We start from the raw sequence: 18002 nt of genomic DNA, 5'->3' as shown, positions 1-18002 counted from the left end.
GCGGCCATGCACAACATATGAGCTGCTTTATTTGCTGCCCTGCTGTTGGTGGAGTTTCAGGTGTTGTGGGTTTTTTGTTTGTTTGTTTGTTGGTTTGGGGTTGTGGGTTTGTTGTTGTTTTGTGTCAATAAAAAAATAGGAGAAATCCATAGTGCTCTGAAATACTAACAAACTCACATACCTTATATTAGCATTTAGACTGCTTAAAAATCAGAGCAGTGGAGAACTTGTATCATTGTTTTTTTTTTTTTCTGAACTACAACACCTGGATCTGCTTTTCCCACACTAAGACTTCCTTGAAACATCCATGGGAATATCTTTTTTATTATTATCATTATTAAGAAAAATATTTAATGCAACACAAATGTACATTTTATTAGTTAATACTATTTCATTCTGATCTAATATTATGATTCACAGGGTGTCTTGAGATATGGTTCAAATTTACAGAACTGAAATAGTGGCCAGGTGATGCAAGTCTTTTACTGGGTGTGCAGGGTCCTCTGTAGTGTTGTGAAAAGAGTTCACATACACATTGCAAGCTTTCTCTGGAGCTGCGTGATCTGGAAACTTGTATTTAATCTTTAAGCTCCTTTCCAGTGTTTTTCTTTTGTGCTTGAATTCCAAAATAGTTTTTGTATATTTGTTAATAGTGGTGACAGCTGCAGCCATACAGCAAGCGAAGGAAGCCCATGCGAGGCTATAAACAAAAAGATTTATTAGAAATTAGCAGAACATTTTCATATCCAAGATCTTCAAGTTTATTTTTGAAAATAATGCACACAAGTGAATGCATTGGTTTATATTATGGAAAGAGGAGCATGGTCAGGGAGGAAGAAAGACCTTTGGTTAATGACCATCCACATAACCGACTTACAGAGTGGACCTCTCTATAACGCTTGTAACATTCACATTTAATATTCTTGTTTAATGAAACCCTAACTCTAATTCCTCTGTTTACTCTGTTTAGAGTTCAATATCAGTAAGAGGAATTGAGTAAAAATGAGAATGCTTAAAAAAAAATTGAAAGGTGCAGTTACTGAGTCTAAAAATCTCACAGGTGCCACTGAGAAATAATGTGATCCAGTTATCCAGAAATATTAAAAAGATGGTACAATTTACTAAAGATGCAGGATATGTCTGCACCACTGAGTGGGCAACACATGCCAGAGGTGTAAAATTAGCATGAAAAAGTATGGTCACAGTAGAATGAATTGGAGTTTACAGTGGAGAAACTTACCAGAGTCCTTCTTAACATGGCAAGGTCAGGATAATCAAATGAAATGTGTCCATCAGTGGAGAAATCAGTTTAAGAAACTCTTGTTAATTTACCCTTTGCCTCATAGCTGTTTGTTCCCATATCCTTGCTGTAGTTCAATGAACTCATTTATGTTTTTTTTAAATAACTCTTTCCTTCTTTATTTCTTTTTTCTTTTTGAGTGTTATTTTTAGCCAAGATTGGTTTCCAGGGTAATCAGACATCCAGATGTGTTGAGAGAGTTTGAGAGCAGTGGATTATGGCACGTAGATATGTAGGACCTCTAGAAACAGGAAGAAGGGGGAGCAGCTTAAGCTATATTTTCTCCTGAAGTCAGCCAAACTATACCCTGAATTACTGTCTCAAATCTGAGGATAAGTGGAAGTGTTCTTGTAACAAAGAAATAGCAAGAATAGGGAAAAGCCAGCAGAAGCAGACAGAATGCTTCATCATTCAAACCAAGCGCAGATGGGACAGCAGACCTACCTATGGTTATATGTAACCTATGGCTTAGGACAACCATGTTAGAGAGGAATTGAAGATGGCAGCAACGACACCAAGTTTTAGCCCCTGAGATTAGATGAAGGTGGCAGATCTGCAGTAGGCCTGACTCATGTAGCAGGCGTTTTGGCTGAATAATTGAAGCACTGTAGCTTTAGTAGTCAAATTTATATAACTGATACTTCATGTTTCATGCACAGCTTTTGTTAAAGATGCTCTTCCTAATCAATCTGTTAGAGCCCTTTGAAGGACCCAGTGAAATAAAGGGAACAAACTGATTTCAAGAAAACTTTTAAAAAGGCCTCTTACCAAAGACTGAATGAAATTAAGCTCTTATGAACAGGTGCTCCTATAGACCAATGCTGTGTTAAAATATACAAAACAAAGGACAGGAGTAATTTTTTTCTTTTGACTATGCAAAGAAGTTATCAGTGGGATTCTTCAAGGTTTTCACCAGAACTTTTGCTTTTCCATAAACAGTGTGGAAAAGAAACATCTACTAAGGAGAACCAAGGAAGGACATGAGCAAAGTCATGTCACTGAGAGAGGCAGAGGATAAAGAGGAGTTTGGCTGCAGTGGAAATTTAGCTTCAAGAAGTTAATTCAGTTTGAACTCTGCTCAGAGACCAATGGTGAAGGGGAGATCAATCAGGTCAACTGGAAAAAGAGTAACTATTAAAGAAGTAACTAGTCATTCCTCTGGAAAAAATAAATACAGATAGAAGCTCATCTGGATTATTATTTTCCTATCACTGCAGAGTATCCCATTTGAGGTATGTTTTAGGAATTTAGAACAGGGCAACTCTTTAGAGAGAAAATGATGTAAGGATGCCTTGATGTGAGAAACACAAGGAGACCAAAAGACTCACCAATAACAGAAATATCTTCCAACCTCCAGGAAAGCTACCAAAGCATAGAAAGAGAAATATGAAGAGATTTATTGAAAAGACATTCAGGGCCACCAGAGACTGAGCCTACCCGTCACTACCAATTCCTGTGCTTTGAAGGAAAAAGGTCTTCATGCCTTCTGAGCCAGGTGGAAGAAAAATTGTGGCCACATCAACTGGATGTGGAGAGGGGGAATCTGTATCAGGTGGAAGATCCATGACAGAAGATAAAGAGTTCTTGTAGGCATAGCTGCTCCCCTGAGTCTGGTGGTTGAGATGAAAAGCTGCTGCCATTGGCCTGATTCCCTGTTTTCCTCGGCTGTTAGGAAGGTGATGTTAAGAAGTTCCCAGTGGTAAAGGAGTAAAGTCTTTTCCTGTGACATTGCCTGTCCATGTCCCTGTCATGGTCTTGGTGACATTGTTGGCCACAAGTGGATGCCAGGGTGATTAGAAATGGAGTGTTAGTTATAATCATGAATGCCCATGTTTTGACATCTGTCCTCTTTCCTTGCATAAATAGTGTTAGAAACCTTCCCCTTTTACTTTCATGTTTACTTTGTTTTCTTTTTTTTTAAAAAAAAAAAAACAACTTTTGACTTTCCCATGCAGTCATTGGGAGAGTACTTATGGAAGGCTGGAGATAAAGGGTTATGCAATAATAAGGGAGGTCTAAATGTAGGTTATCAGAAGAGAGACAATATTACACATGGAAGGAGATAAGAGGAAAGAAACCAAGCAAGACAACTGGAGGGAGGAAGTGAGGCACCTCTATGTATGGTTTTATTTTCTTCTTAGATTATCAAACAGGGTGACATAGCTACCATTTAGGCTGAATAAAGGAAAGAATGTGAATCTTGATAGAAAAGAGGAGCATGTCAATGATTAGAAAAAAAATACAACAGAGACACCATCTTCCGCAATGTCTTTCTGTATGCAGGTACTGATGGCTTGGAAAGTCTTGTGATGGTACAAGCATTTCTTTGGGCATTCAGTGGTCCAGGCTACACAGAGTAACTAGAAGGCAGCTGTGAAATCCTCAGCTGCTCAGTATGTGCCATATGGTGAAAGTGCAGGTGCTCAGGAGGGGGAAAGCTGACTGTAGTGGCAGAAGTGGTAGATGTGATAATGTTGGTGATAGTAGCAGCTCAGCTGTCAGAACTGATATGTAGACAATCAGCCTGAGCTCTGCTATAGTGACCCAAATGATTGGGCCTGATGGACATCTGAGTTAACCAAATACAGTTGTTCCTATTTTTCTCAGTTATGGCTGGGAAAATGATGGCTGTTTCCAGCTAGTGTCATCTGAACATTCAAATGCTCATTATTGATCAAATTTGAATGGATTTTCAAAGGCACAATAAAGACATCCCTATAGAAAAAATCCATTTAATAGTCCTCTTTTTTAATAAATTCACTAGACCTCCCCAGAAAATGATGCAATTACTTACAGGGTCAAAAAAAATGTATTTTTACCCAAGTCTGTTCTTAAAAATTTGAATAATTTTGACTGAAATGTTCCAAATACAACAACCTGAGGCATACACATCCTAAAGAAATGTTAATCCTAAATGGATAAGGCCAGCAGAGTTTTAAGTAACTTATACAAGGCAGTCTTCCTGAGAAACAAAGGTACCAAACCTGGGTCTTATAAAAATTGGTAATCTGATGTGTGTGGAAGAGAACCTCTGCTTCATGCAGAACAGTCAGAGGCCTATGTACTGTCTAAAGGATGATAAATGCAAAATTCACATGCTTATACATTTTATGTAATAATCTAAGACTACTGAATTTGGACAAAAACAGCTAAATATTGAACTGCGTTCCCAGGACTGAAATAAGTTAGATTCATTCATTATAGTAGATATAAATTCCTTGAATATAGGATGAAGTGACTGAAATGTAATGGAAGAACCAAATGTAAACCAATAAGTACCAAAAGGACCAGCCATAATCCCATGTGTGAGGTCTCCAGTCTTCAGGACCAAGATTTACAGTCATTTGAAATACAGTTGTGTACATCATGTGAGCAACCATGCCCAGAAGACCTAAAAAATATAATGAAAGAATATTAGAAACTGATGACATTCTTCTTTGTCAATTTATTGCAGTTGTCCATTGAACTCCTAAAGAATATTTTACAAAGAATCTGTAAGACACTGAAAAATACTAGACGTCATCTAGGTGTATTTATGTCTCATCAAGTTACCAGTACAACCACTAGTACAATCCTTTTACACCTATTTTGTATGCTTTGAGAATCTATGGGAGCAGTGGGACATGCAGTCCTTAGATTTTGAAAAACAAGAAGGTTATTTGTTATCACCATCTGAAAACCTGGTACTTAGTAATTCAGCCCTAAGCAGGAATCAGCCATAACAACCATCCCTGGTGGGATGAGTCCTGTGGCTGGTGTGTTGCAATAGATGGTTACAGGCTCTTCAGGAGGGACAGGCAGGGTAGGCGAGGTGGCGGGGTGGCGATGTATGTGAAGAATGGGCTGGACTGTGTGGAACTTCAAGTTGGCGATGGCAAAGTTGAGAGCCTCTGGGTAAGGATTAAGGGACAAACAAATAAAGGGGATGTCGTTGTGGGAGTCTATTACAGACCACTTGGCCAGGACGACAACGCTGATGAATTATTCTTTGCAGAACTAAGAGATGCCTCGAGATCGACTCCCCTTGTCCTTATGGGGGATTTCAACTTGACAGACGTCAACTGGGGTCACCACACGGCTGACACGAGCAAGTCCAGGAGGTTCATAAAGCACCTCAATGATAACTTCTTGGTGCAGGTGCTAAGAGAGCCAACCAATAAAGGTGCCCTCCTAGATCTGTTGCTGGAGAACAGAGAGGGTCTTGTGGGAGACGTGGCAACTGGCAGCCGTCTCGGTCATAATGACCATGAAGTGGTTGAGTTTAGAATTTATGGTGACAGAAGGAAAACTGTCACCAAAACTTCAACCCTGGATACGGGGAAAGCAGACTTCAGGCTGCTCAGGGAACTAGTCAGCAAGGTCCCCTGGGAAACTGCTTTTGAAGGCATTGGCGTCCATCAGTGCTGGTCGATCTTTAAGCACTGCCTCCTAAAAGCTCAAGATCAGGCAATTCCAAAATATCGGAAGTCAGGCAAGCGGGGCAGAAGGCCGGCCTGGCTGACCAGGGATCTTCTACTGGAGCTAAGGCGAAAAAAGAAAATGTACGGCTGCTGGAAGGAGGGTCAGGCGACGAGGAAGGAATAAAGGGATGCTGTTCCTGTTTGTAGGGAGAAAATTCGTGTGGCCAAAGCCCAACTAGAGTTGAAACCGGCCATGTCTGTGGGAGACAATAAAAAAGTTTTTTTTAGATATGTGAACAGAAAAAGGAGAACCAAAGAAAACATAGGTCTGCTACTAGATGGGGAAGGTCTCCTCACAGACAATGACATAGGCAAAGCAGAGACGTTTAGTGCCTTCTTTGCCTCTGTCTTCAACGCTGATGATGGGCTTCGGGACCCAGGGTACCCTGAGCTGGAGGACCATGATGGTGGGAATGACAAACTCCCAACCGACCCTGAACGTGTGCAGGATTTGCTGCTGCACCTGGATCCATACAAGTCCATGGGTCCGGATGGGATTCATCCCAGGGTGCTTAAAGAGCTGGCAGATGTCATTGTGGGACCTCTCAATTATTTTTGAACGATCTTGGGAATCTGGTGAGGAATCTGGTTCCCATTGGACTGGAAGCTGGCAAATGTTGTGCCAATTTTCAAGAAGGGTAAGAAAGAAGACCCTAGCAATTACAGGCCTGTCAGTCTCACGTCAGTGCCTGGTAAAATTATGGAGAGTATCATCCTTGAAGTTATTGAAGCGCACCTGAGGGACAATGCAGTCATTGGTCCCAGCCAACATGGGTTCATGAGGGGTAGGTCCTGCCTAACAAATTTGATTTCCTTTTATGATAAGATCACCCATCTAGTCGATCAAGGGAAACCAGCTGATGTGATCTTTTTGGACTTCAGCAAAGCTTTTGACACGGTTTCCCATAGGATCCTATTGGACAAAATGTCCAGCATACAGCTAAACAAAAACATCATACGATGGGTGAGCAATTGGCTGACGGGCAGGGCTCAAAGGGTTGTTGTAAATGGGGCCACATCTGGCTGGTGGATGGTCACTAGTGGGGTCCCTCAAGGCTCCATTTTAGGGCCAGTCCTCTTCAAAGTTTTTATAAATGATATGGATGTAGGACTAGAAGGTGTTCTGAGCAAATTTGCCAACGACACCAAACTTGGAGGAGTTGTGGACTCGGATGAGGGTGTAAAGGCCTTGCAGAGAGATCTGGACAGATTGGAGAGCTGGGCGATCACCAACCACATGAAGTTTAACAAAAGCAAGTGCCGGGTCCTGCACCTGTGACGGGGCAACCCTGGCTATACGTACAGACTGGGCGATGAGACGCTGGAGAGCAGCCCTGCAGAGAGGGGTCTGGGGGTTGTGGCTGACAGCAAGTTGAGTATGAGCCAGCAGTGTGCCCTGGCAGCCAGGAGGGCCAACCGTATCATGGGATGCATCGAGCACGGCATTGCTAGTTGGTCGAGGGAAGTGATTGTCCCGCTCTACTCTGTGCTGGTGAGGCCTCACCTCGAGTACTGTGTGCAGTTCTGGGCACCACAGTGCAAAAAGGACGTTAAACTGTTGGAGAGTGTCCAGAGGAGGGCGACGAAGATGGTGAAGAGCCTAGAGGGGAAGAGATATGAGGAACGGCTGAGGTCACTGGGCCTGTTCAGCCTGGAGAAGAGGAGGCTGAGGGGGGACCTCATCATGGTCTACAATTTCCTCACGAGGGGGAGTGGAGAGGCAGGTGACCTATTCTGTGTTATCACCAGTGACAGGACCCGCGGGAACGGTGTTAAGCTGAGGCAGGGGAAGTTTAGGCTTGACATCAGGAAGAGGTTCTTCACCGAGAGGGTGGTTGCACGCTGGAACAGGCTCCCCAGGGAAGTAGTCGCTGCACCGAGCCTGTCTGAATTTAAGAAGAGATTGGACTGTGCACTTAGTCACATGGTCTAAACTTTTGGGCAGACCTGTGCGGTGCCAGGAGTTGGACTTGATGATCCTTACGGGTCCCTTCCAACTGGGGATATTCTATGATTCTATAACAACAAAGTCTCACTCAGTTGCATTTCATAGGTCACTTTTCCCTCATTTTCCTGTCTTTCAGTGGAAAGATTTTCAAAGGCACAAGCATTACCTTTGTAATGCTTGTACCTTTGTAATGCTTGTACCTGCGCTTTTGCAGTACATTAAATGCAACAAGATTTATCAACATTATTGAGGTGAATGAAAAATTGAAGAGCACTAAATGACTATTAAAAAATATTAAAAGGCTCAATTGTGAAAGTAGCATATTTAATAATTTAATTTTCAAAATTCCTACAAGGTCTCTTCATAAGCCTAAGGGTGTCTGGTGTCCATTAACATTTTATTTTCCAGCAGTGAACTTCCCTATGAAATTCTGTTTTGTTTTTTTTTTTTGTTCCTAGCTACATTTACAAATCCATAATGATCTTGAAATTATCAAACATCCCACTGTCTAACATACATGAGCTTCTCAGAGCAGACAGTCCCCCACCAAACTCACAAGACCCAATTTGTTAGGTGTTCCCAAAGTAGATCTTTTTCATGAATTCTTACAAAACAAAGCGATTACTAGTGCACAGAGGCTCTCAGTCTAGTTCATAAAAAGTGAGGACTAACCATGATCTGTCTTCAGTAGTCACTAGGAAGTGCCCTTCCCTGAAACACTGGTACTTCTTGAAACACCATCAATAGGCAATCAAGACAGCCCTTCTATGCAGTATAAATCCAGAGGGCTTCATAGTGCGAAACACAACTTCAGTAGTTAGCTGACACCCTGATACCACATTCCTTAATAAACTGTATGAAGAAAGATGTTCAGCTGTAGATGTGGGGATTAGAGGACTGAGGCCAGTTATTGAATCATTAAGGTTGGAAAAGACCTCCAAAATCATCTGGTCCAACCATAAGAGTTGTTCATTTCTCACCAGAAAGATGACATATCATAGTCATTTCTGAGTTACAACAAATATCTCTCCTAAATCCTCCAGTCTGGCTGCCTAGAGATGTATAAACTGGAGTGTGAACATGAGATCTTTCACTGGAGTTCCCTCCTTTTAGCTCTTGTATAAGAATAAAATTTCACACTATGACTCTTTTTTTAAGTCAACATATTCTACATCAGTTAGAACATGCATTATACATTTTATACAGTCTGAGCTAAAGACTGAGGGAACTCAAACACTGGCACACAATGGTTAAATACTGTAACTCTTTTCTTAAAATGTGTGTTTTCAAAATAGTTAGAATTATGTAGCTACAATTTCCAGTAGCTGAATTTTAATTTACATTTTTGTGCTAGAATAAAGAACGTGTCATTATAAGAAACTGCATCTTCATTTCAGATTAGAGTGAAGGAAACTTTAAACACTTTCTTTGATAAGGCAACTAGATTCGGTTTATATTTACAAGAGATTTATATATAAGTTAAACAACTAAGACGTGTTCTTCAACTTTGTATTGTCTCAAGAAATGTTTAAAATCAAGGAACACCTGAAGTAAACAGTATCCAGTAAAATCTTGCTGTGTAAGCCTCCTCCTGACCTTTTCTCAGTGCAACAAGGGATAATAAGAAAGGAAGGAAGCTATACACAAGAACATATAGGAACACAAACCTGACTGACAAATTATATGGGAGGCAGTGATAGAAACCAAACCTGGTCAGTCAGATTCATTGATAAGGGCATGTGAGAATATGAAAACATTTATTCCAGCAAGAATATCTGATGGAGGAGATTGTCAACTGGGAAACTAATAGAAAAGGTGGAAACCAGAAAACAAAGTATACCAAGACACAGACCTGACAAAGCAAATATGGAGACAATGACAAGAAACAAACCTCTCAGTCACTCTAACTGATTAGCTACCAAGAAACTACAGGTGCCACTTCAAGAAGGTCAACTGGGACTTTGCAACTGATGTTCCTTTAGACCAAGGGGCTCTGGACTGGGAGGGGTGTGGGATTGGTAAAGCTCTGCAAACACATGAGGGTATGTGCATGGGAAGGAGAACCAGTGAGTAGCAAAAGGGTGGGGGGTGGTGCAGACTGTAGTCGGGCTGTGTGTGAAATTGGGTCAGTCAAGTGCACTTGTCTGGCAGAGCCCTGCATCTGATCACCACAGTCTGTCCTACCTTCTTTTCATATTAAAGCTTTTTCTTATGTATCTCTCTGTGTATTTACACTCTCTATGCTGTCTGTATGTGGTCTGCAAAGACTAAGTGCCAGCTACAGGGGAGGTCTGTATGTGTGAGTGAAATTTGGTGCCAGCTATTGGTGTCAGGCCAGGAGATCAGGCATCCCTGTCCGTGGTGCTAGCTACGGAAGTGAGTGTCAGTCCTAATGTCAGTAGCTGGAGGCGCCATAGCTCTCTGCTTCTAGGGAGGGTCCTACAGACTTTGAGCCCCAGGTGCCAGCTACTGGGGGGACCAGTGTGAATGAACCGAGTGCCAGCAACTGGAGTCAGAGCAAGGGTATGGATGCCCCTGACCTGTGGTGCCAGCTACTGGAGCCTGTGGGGGTCCTTCACTACCAGGCACTGAAGCAAGAATGATATATGTTCCCAAAAACAACTATCAGCAGAGACAAATGTGACTGTAGGCATGTATATTTGTGCATATATGACTTGAAAGGATTAAGTACCAGCTACTTGGAGGCCAGTCTGAGTTGAATTTAGTGGCAGCTACTGGAGTTAGGCTGGGGTTGTGGGTGTCCTGGCCTACAGTGTCAGCTACTGGGACCTGTAGGGTCCCAGTGCACCTGCTGGAGTGAATAGGCTCTTCTATTCCCAGCCACTGGGGCAGGAGCAGTGTGTGTTCCCAAACCAACCACTGGGGATAGCAGGGAGAGGGAAAGGAAGGGGGCTGACGTGGGTGTGGTGAGTGCCAGGTTCTGCACTGGCAGCCAAAATGGGGCAGTGCATCACAGCCTGTATGCCTGGTGTTGGCTGCTGGGGGGCTGAATGCACAGACAACCGGATGTAGGGAGGTTGTCCATGTGCATTCACCAGCAGACTTCAAGCTAAACCAGTCAGCAAGTTCAGCGGGACCTCAGGTTTGGGCTGAGGTGTAAGGAGAGTGGAGAGTCAATGCTGGTTCATCCAGGGACGTTGCAAAGCTGGAATGTGTGCGAGAACTGCATGTTTGCTGCAAGCATCAAGCTGGACCAGCCAGTGAAGAGGGGAGCCATGAAATGGGTAAGGGGGTCAGGGATCTAGACTGGCATGCCGGACAGATAGAGGGGCTGTACTTGGAGACCCATGAGTGTGTGTGTGCTTGCAAACCTAGAGAGTGCTGTGTGTGTGACTGCACTGGTCCTGTGCCAGCCCAAGATGAGAAAAGGGACTCAGCTGTCTGTGTTTATGTTTTATATGAGTCCTCTGTGGAGGACTGCCTTGTTCAAGGCAGTGCCTTGTCTGTGGCTGTGTCAGTGTCCTCTGTGTGTCTGTGTGTGTCCTGTGTGTCTCTGGGACACATGCTCAGCATCGCTATTGACTGAACCTGCAAAGGGGAAAGGCAGCTGTGTCCCTTGGTCTGAGCAGACACTTTGGGTCTACAGGCACTGGGCTAGGCTCTGCTGGCCAAGGCGGTGGGTTTCCACTGCCAGAGTGGCTGGAAGAGGTCATCATGCTCTTTACATCACTAAACAAAGCTTACTATCCTTTCTTTCAAAATAAACTTGACAGTGGGTCAAGAGATACAGGTAGAAATGTTTCTCTGAAAAAGTAGGCTTATTTAGTCAAGTTAAAAATCATACTGTTAAGTCTATAGCTGAGGTTCAAAATACAGAAAATCTCTGATCAATAGGAGAGAAAATATTTTAAAACTGTTTTTCAGGGAATGTACTGATAAATCACTAGTCAAGAAAGATAATGGAGACTAATTTGAGTAATTAGTAGAATTGGTGATAAAAAACATATTTTTTTTTACCACCTAGACACCTTTCAAGAAAATCATTCAGAAGAAAGGAGATGTTCCAGCAGGTTCTCAGAGATCATAGAGTTTGGGTACCACTGTCTATCCTACAGGGAGCTGAGATAGAAACATGAAGATGTGCAAATGTTAACTAAAAAAGAGGAAGAAATGACCTGCTCTCTGTTGCCGGTGGGAGCCTAAAAGAAATTATGCAAAACTGTAGCAGTAGAGACTTTATATTTGGCACGAATTAACATTTTGAACAGTAAAGATTGGATTACATTTCCTAGAAAGGTCACAGACACTTTTTTTTTTAACTACAACTTTCCTCGGTAACAATTGTTTAACATAGACAAAATTACAGGGTAGTTCAGGCTGGAAGACACCTTTGCAAGTCTTCAACCTCCAGAGCTCAAGAGCTCAATGCACGGTCAATGCTGAGTTCAGGCCAAATTGCTCAGGTACTGATATATTAACTTCTTTACCACGAGGACAGACAAGCAGTGGAATAGGTTCCCCAAAGTGTCTGCAGGTTTTTAAGATCCAGCTGGATACAGTCCTGCTGAGCAAGCTGGTCCGATCTCAGAGCTGACCCTGCTTTGAGCTGGAGGTTGGACTAGGGTATCTTCTGAAGTTTCTTCCAAACTGAATTTGCCTAGGTCCTAGTGATTAAATAGCACTGGATTAAGAAGTAACATGGAGAAATGAAACAGTGTCTCAATAGGTATTGTTATAGTTTTTAATCCTGGACACTGTTATTAGTCTTCAGTTAGAAATCTATCAATGTTGAATTTTCTTGATGTAATAAATTGAGATCCTATACTGTACCTGCAAGTACGGTGACTACTGCAGAAAAGGCGTTGATCTTTAGCCCATCAATGACACTACGGTAGCAGCACATTTCTACTGACATAAGAACAACTCCAGTCAGAAGCAAAATGTTATACAGTAGCTCTGCTACAATAGACAGCCATAAAACCCCTGTAAAACCAAATTAATAGCACTGATATTATAAGCAGTCATTTAGTATTTTCAACATTTATTTCTTCTTCATTTATATTGTTTACACAAACTTAAAAAAATGGTCAGAGGCTGTGAGGTTGCTGTTGTAACATCTATAGGAAGACACACATGGTCAACACCATAAATTATTATTCCCTCTGCAGATTTGGCCATTTAGAAGTAGAGCACTTGCATGCTCATGCCGTACACTTAAGTTTATGGTGCAAGGTCAGGCAGTACATTTTTTATACACAGTAGTTACCCTAAAATTAGCATGAACCAAAATTCATTTTTAAAAAGGGGAGAATTTTTAATAAATGTTCATAAAGGCAAGAATTAATTTCCAGTTATGTAGTTGTTGACACCACAGCTGCTCTGTCCAGAATATACCAAAACAGAAGACCGTGTTATTCAGCTAACAAACTTCAAAGGCCACACGCACAGCCACATGGCTTGAGGGTCTAGTCATTAACTAAAATCTTCCTTTTGTGTTTAGTTTCTCACCAGGTAAGCTCTTGTTTTTGGACAGAGAAGCCTTCATGTGCCCAAACGCTCTCCAGATTTCACTGAGATTCATCTTTCTGGGTATTGCTTAATTCAGTTCTCCCTGGATATCTGTTGATTACATCTTACTCAAGAAGTTAATCTTCCTTTGAAAGATTATTAGCCTGCTGTTTTATTATTAACGTGCTAATGTCCCATTGGCTGGAGCAGGCACAGTCTTCTTGTGTCCATACAGTAGCAAGAGCTGGTCAACAACTGACTGCTGAACCTCACAGACCATCTTAAGAACAAATTAGTATGTCCTCAGACATCTACTTGTAGATTCAAATAGTGATCTCATATGCATATATATACTAGGTATATATATATGCTAACAATCATAAATTAAAAATAGAAACATTGCTAAGATGTAATTTATAAGTAAATACTATGGATTTAGTCATTACATTATTGTGCCAGGCTATGCATGGGCAAGGTTTATTTCTGAAACAAATCTTTGTCTCAGTAAAAAAAAAAAAGAAAAAATTTGTTCAGGAACTCCAGATGTTACATTGTCCAGCAGTGTGGGCTTCCCCAGCTATGGGAACTTGCATCTAAATATTTTTGAATAGTGAGCCATTGTTACACATGCACTGGATAACTGTGATAACACCTGTGTACATTGACTTGTCTAAGGATGATAAATTCAGAAAGAGTGAGACTGATGCATCCCAAGTCTTGTGCACGCTGCAGCCATACACCTTTGCTGATCACAAACTCTGTTTTCCTTTGTGCAGGACAAGAGACTTTATTTCCACACAGTATTTCACTGCCCAGGGGTAGTTTCACAGTGTGCTTATCATGCACCAAGGTGCTGTATTAGGTCCCCTGATCTAACTTTTGGATGCCTGTGGCCACTCTCCTGGTCACAGAGATAATTTCATCTCTGTGCCCACCAGTGGTTTCATGTGTGAGTTGCTCTCAGGCCAGGGCCCACAACCCACCCCTCCTTTTCCTTTCAGAAGATCATGTCTCTGTGGCTAAGAACCATACTTCATTTATACTTTCTTCTCATACTATAAACAGCTGTAATTATTTGTGTACAGTGACATAGATGCAATAGAGGGAGGGAGAGCTAGCTTTCAGATATCATCTTCCTTTTTCCCCAGGGGTTGAAAACATGATCCAGAAAGTAGTCCAGTCCCAGTATCCTGGATATGCAATTTCAACCCCCTGGGAAAGAAGGAGGACTTTTTTTCAGGACCCATCACTTCCAAAATGGTTGATTTAACCATCTAAATTATAAGGATTACATGCGAGGGTTGCTCTCTCAATAGTATCTGCAAGCATGCGTTGTAGGAATAGGAACTGTTCTTTGAAAGAACAAGGCTAACTCTATGCTTTTAGGAGGTATCTTTGGGTTACAAAACCTTGATGAATGGAAATGCTTCCTTATAGCTCTGTGTAGGGTGCAGGGAGAGGATTCAGACTGTCATCAAGATTGGCTCCTTCCACAATACTTCTCTCCCAAGTCCCCTCAGCACATTGCCTGGCCTCGTTCACATGCTACCTGTCCTTCTGCCCTCTCCAGGCAGCATAGTGCCAACCCCAAATTCCTAACTCTGAATTTGGAGATCTGAGGAGAGAGGTGGCAAAAACTTAGAAATCTTGATTTCCAGTTTTCATAATTAAAATATGTATTTTTTTAATTTCCTGTTCAAATTGAGTAGATTTGAAAGACATTTACTCATATTTCAAGTCATGTGGACTTAATTTTGAAGTTTAAAAACTAAATAAAGGACAAAAACTGTGTGGATTAAAATATTTTTTTTTTTCTTTCAGATCAACATACAGTATTTATATTGGTTAATGTGATCAGGAACATTTTATTTATATTTAAAAATTGCATATTTACCTCGATCAGCAGCTGGAGCTAGACTGATAAAACTTCTACATTTCTCATCTAAAAAATAAAAATAAATAAATTAAAAAATAATAAATAAAAATTATTTAAAATAAAATTAATTATTATTATATATTCTGCATTGATCTAAAGACAAAGATTAATAGAATGCAGAAAATCAAAAATCTATCATAGAAGTACAAATTAAGATGACCACGATAAACTATTTCTGATGTGTGTTTGTACACACAGAGTCCCTGGTATGTGGACATACTCCTGGAGCTCAGATAGAGAATCCTTCCAGACTGTTTCAAGGCAGAAAAAGAGTCACACATTTGTGGTAAAGTTAGAGAAAGGCTTTGATTTTTTTTTTTTTTATCCAGAAGGTTGTACCTGTGAAAGTCAGAACTGGAAAATTAACAATTTACAAAATTGTATACCATTCTGCCTGTGAAGGAAGAACTGTTTGCCGTACTGCAACAAGACTGATGCTCACACAAATTTCGTATAAGCTTGACTGCTTTTTTTTTTTTTCCTGTAAGCTTTGATTTTCAAACCCATGTGACCTCTTGACCCCTGTGCAGATTGTTTGAACAAAGCTCTTGGAATTAATTTTGCTCTGCTCTGAAAATACAGGGTGGTTTGCTGTTTTTATTTTTTTCAGCTGCTAACTGCACCATGTATGAAAATAAGAACTGCCATAGCAGACAGACCAATTCTATGACCCCAGTATCTGCAGCAATATCCACCTGAAAGATGTCTTCATTGGTAGATGTATTTTGCTCTGATCTATGACATTTACCCCCTTAAAACTGCATGATGTACAAGATCTTCTGGCAGAACTGGTCCTTCTAGAATGTCAACTGTTAAAATATTTTCATTTTGTTGCACAGATAGCTGATGACTCCTCTGAAGTTTCGCCAGTGCTAAACTGATCAGAACTGATCAGAAAAATCTAGTGCTGATTTGGATTTACAATATAAACACTATTTCTTGAACCAGTTAAGCAATTCACATACACAAAGATCCAAAATTAACTCGAGGTTCTCTTTTATGGCAATTTGCATTCATTCCACTGGTATTTACATAGTAAGAGTGAAACTCAGTCAAATGCCTCCATTCATGATTAGTGAGTCTCCAAACTGTGTTATAGCAAGGTGAAAATAACCTTCTTCTGCTTCCCTTTATTGAAGGTGAGATCACAGTAAGAAAATGAAAATACCTGTGCTTAAGAGGAAATCCATGAAAAAACTTAGGTCTCACAGAATTAATTGGTCAAATGAAAATCCATTTATATATATATATATATATATTTAAAGAAGCATATTATGCTTTTAATGTTGCTCCTGTGACATCATTCAAGACAAATATGTTCATTTTTGCCTAGAGGAGTAACAACATCAGCAAGAATAAAACACTTCCCTGTTAAAGTCATTTAATTTGCTGTTTTATCTAGAAGTGTATGAAGTTTTTCATCTGTACTATAATCTGTCACCATAAAGTTCTTTACAGAAAATATTAGATTTTTTTTTTTTGGAATTGAACAGAAAGTACTCTCTAAGATCCCCCTTTCCAGAGTAGAGCAACTTTTTAGGGATACTTTTTCCTTTAAAATACATACATGATATTGCAGCAAAGAGGAAACTGACACCAAATAAGTAAAAAAACCTCTGATTAATTTCTGAAGTAAATGTACATATTTTTACTCACCTTCCCCATTTATAATCTCTTCACAGGAATACCAGATCCCAGCATGAAACTTTCGGTCAATGAACTTGTCATCTCCTGTCTCCCAAATATATTGCACAGCATTACTGTTGTTGGCATCAGGGCTATTAAAGCGGATGCAGTGATCCCCTTGGTTCTGTTCTGTACAGAAAGGTTTGGCAACTTTTCTTGTCCCTTCACACCAGTAACTGCTACTGAATGCTGTAATAGAGAAAACTAAAGAGAAAAGACCGAGAGAAAATGCTGCTGAGGCTCTCTGTTGTCTTGCTGTGCCAGGGACTAAAACTGGCATCCTTCAGGACTGCAGTATCAATTATTCTAGAAACAACCTTTTATAAAGCTATGTATATGTCTGTCTGGTGAAACACCTGCCTGTGTTTACCATCCCAACCTTTTTTCCTCTCAGCAAAGTGTACCAGCTTAGTAGTTAAGACAGAAAGCAGAGATATGGGCATAAGGAGAAATCATGTGGCAGAAGAGATTAAGGATATAGGACAGTGTTGTCTGGCACTAATATCTTGTGAAAGAAATATGAGGGGAAGAGATAAATTATAGTTTGGCCAATGAATCATAGGAGAAAAGACACAAAGAACACAAAAGCATAGGAAGTACAACAATATACAATCAGAAAAAAAAATATTTACAGAAAAAAAATTCACATATTTACCTCGATCAGCAGGTGGAGTCAGACTGATGAAGATTCTACATTTCTCACCTACGAAATAAATAAAATTAACCTTGCAATTCCAAATGCTCCTGTTACACAGAACATTGAATTAAATAGAATACAATCAAGAATCTAAAGAAGTTCTTAAAGAGATGAAAACAGTTGCTAAGTTAGACTATTTCACAGCATTACATCATTTTCCAAGACCACTGGGAAGGTGAGCAGACTTGTCTGAAGTTCTACCAGTTACAAATGAAAGTCATAAGTTACACGTTTTAGCTATGGACAGTATTCTGGGCACTGGCCAGTCTGCCTCCATGAACACATAATTGAAACCTTGATAATGTTAGGTGAAAGAGTAGAGAAAAGGCTGTATTGTCTTAATTTTGTCTGCCCATCTGTTTGTTCACTCTGTGAAACAGCTATTTTTTCCTTCACCTAAGAATCATTTCCCACCTTGACATGTTAGAGATGTGTCTTTTTCTGCCTATTTGATAATGCAAAGGATTTAAAACTTTTTCTTATGAAACGAGTGAGAAATTTTGTGA

At 40.5% G+C, this 18002-nt stretch overlaps 1 protein-coding gene across 1 annotated transcript; it reads right to left on the bottom strand.

Annotated features, from left to right (window-relative positions):
* Positions 1 to 349: 349 nt before the first annotated feature.
* LOC308187342 (germ cell-specific gene 1-like protein) lies at positions 350 to 17237 on the bottom strand. The gene is made up of 5 exons (XM_080609502.1): positions 16770 to 17237; positions 15072 to 15119; positions 12500 to 12652; positions 4580 to 4691; positions 350 to 700 (listed from the first exon to the last, which is right to left on the bottom strand). Exons 1-5 carry the CDS (start codon positions 17077 to 17079, stop codon positions 445 to 447), a joined length of 879 nt encoding a protein of 292 aa, XP_080465628.1. The 5' UTR covers positions 17080 to 17237; the 3' UTR covers positions 350 to 444.
* Positions 17238 to 18002: the final 765 nt, after the last annotated feature.

Source organism: Anser brachyrhynchus, assembly GCF_964034855.1.
Source record: "Anser brachyrhynchus genome assembly, contig: SCAFFOLD_175, whole genome shotgun sequence".
Classification (NCBI taxonomy): domain Eukaryota; kingdom Metazoa; phylum Chordata; class Aves; order Anseriformes; family Anatidae; genus Anser; species Anser brachyrhynchus.
The sequence above is the reverse complement of the archived record's forward strand: the minus strand, read 5'-3'. Positions and strand labels throughout refer to the sequence as shown.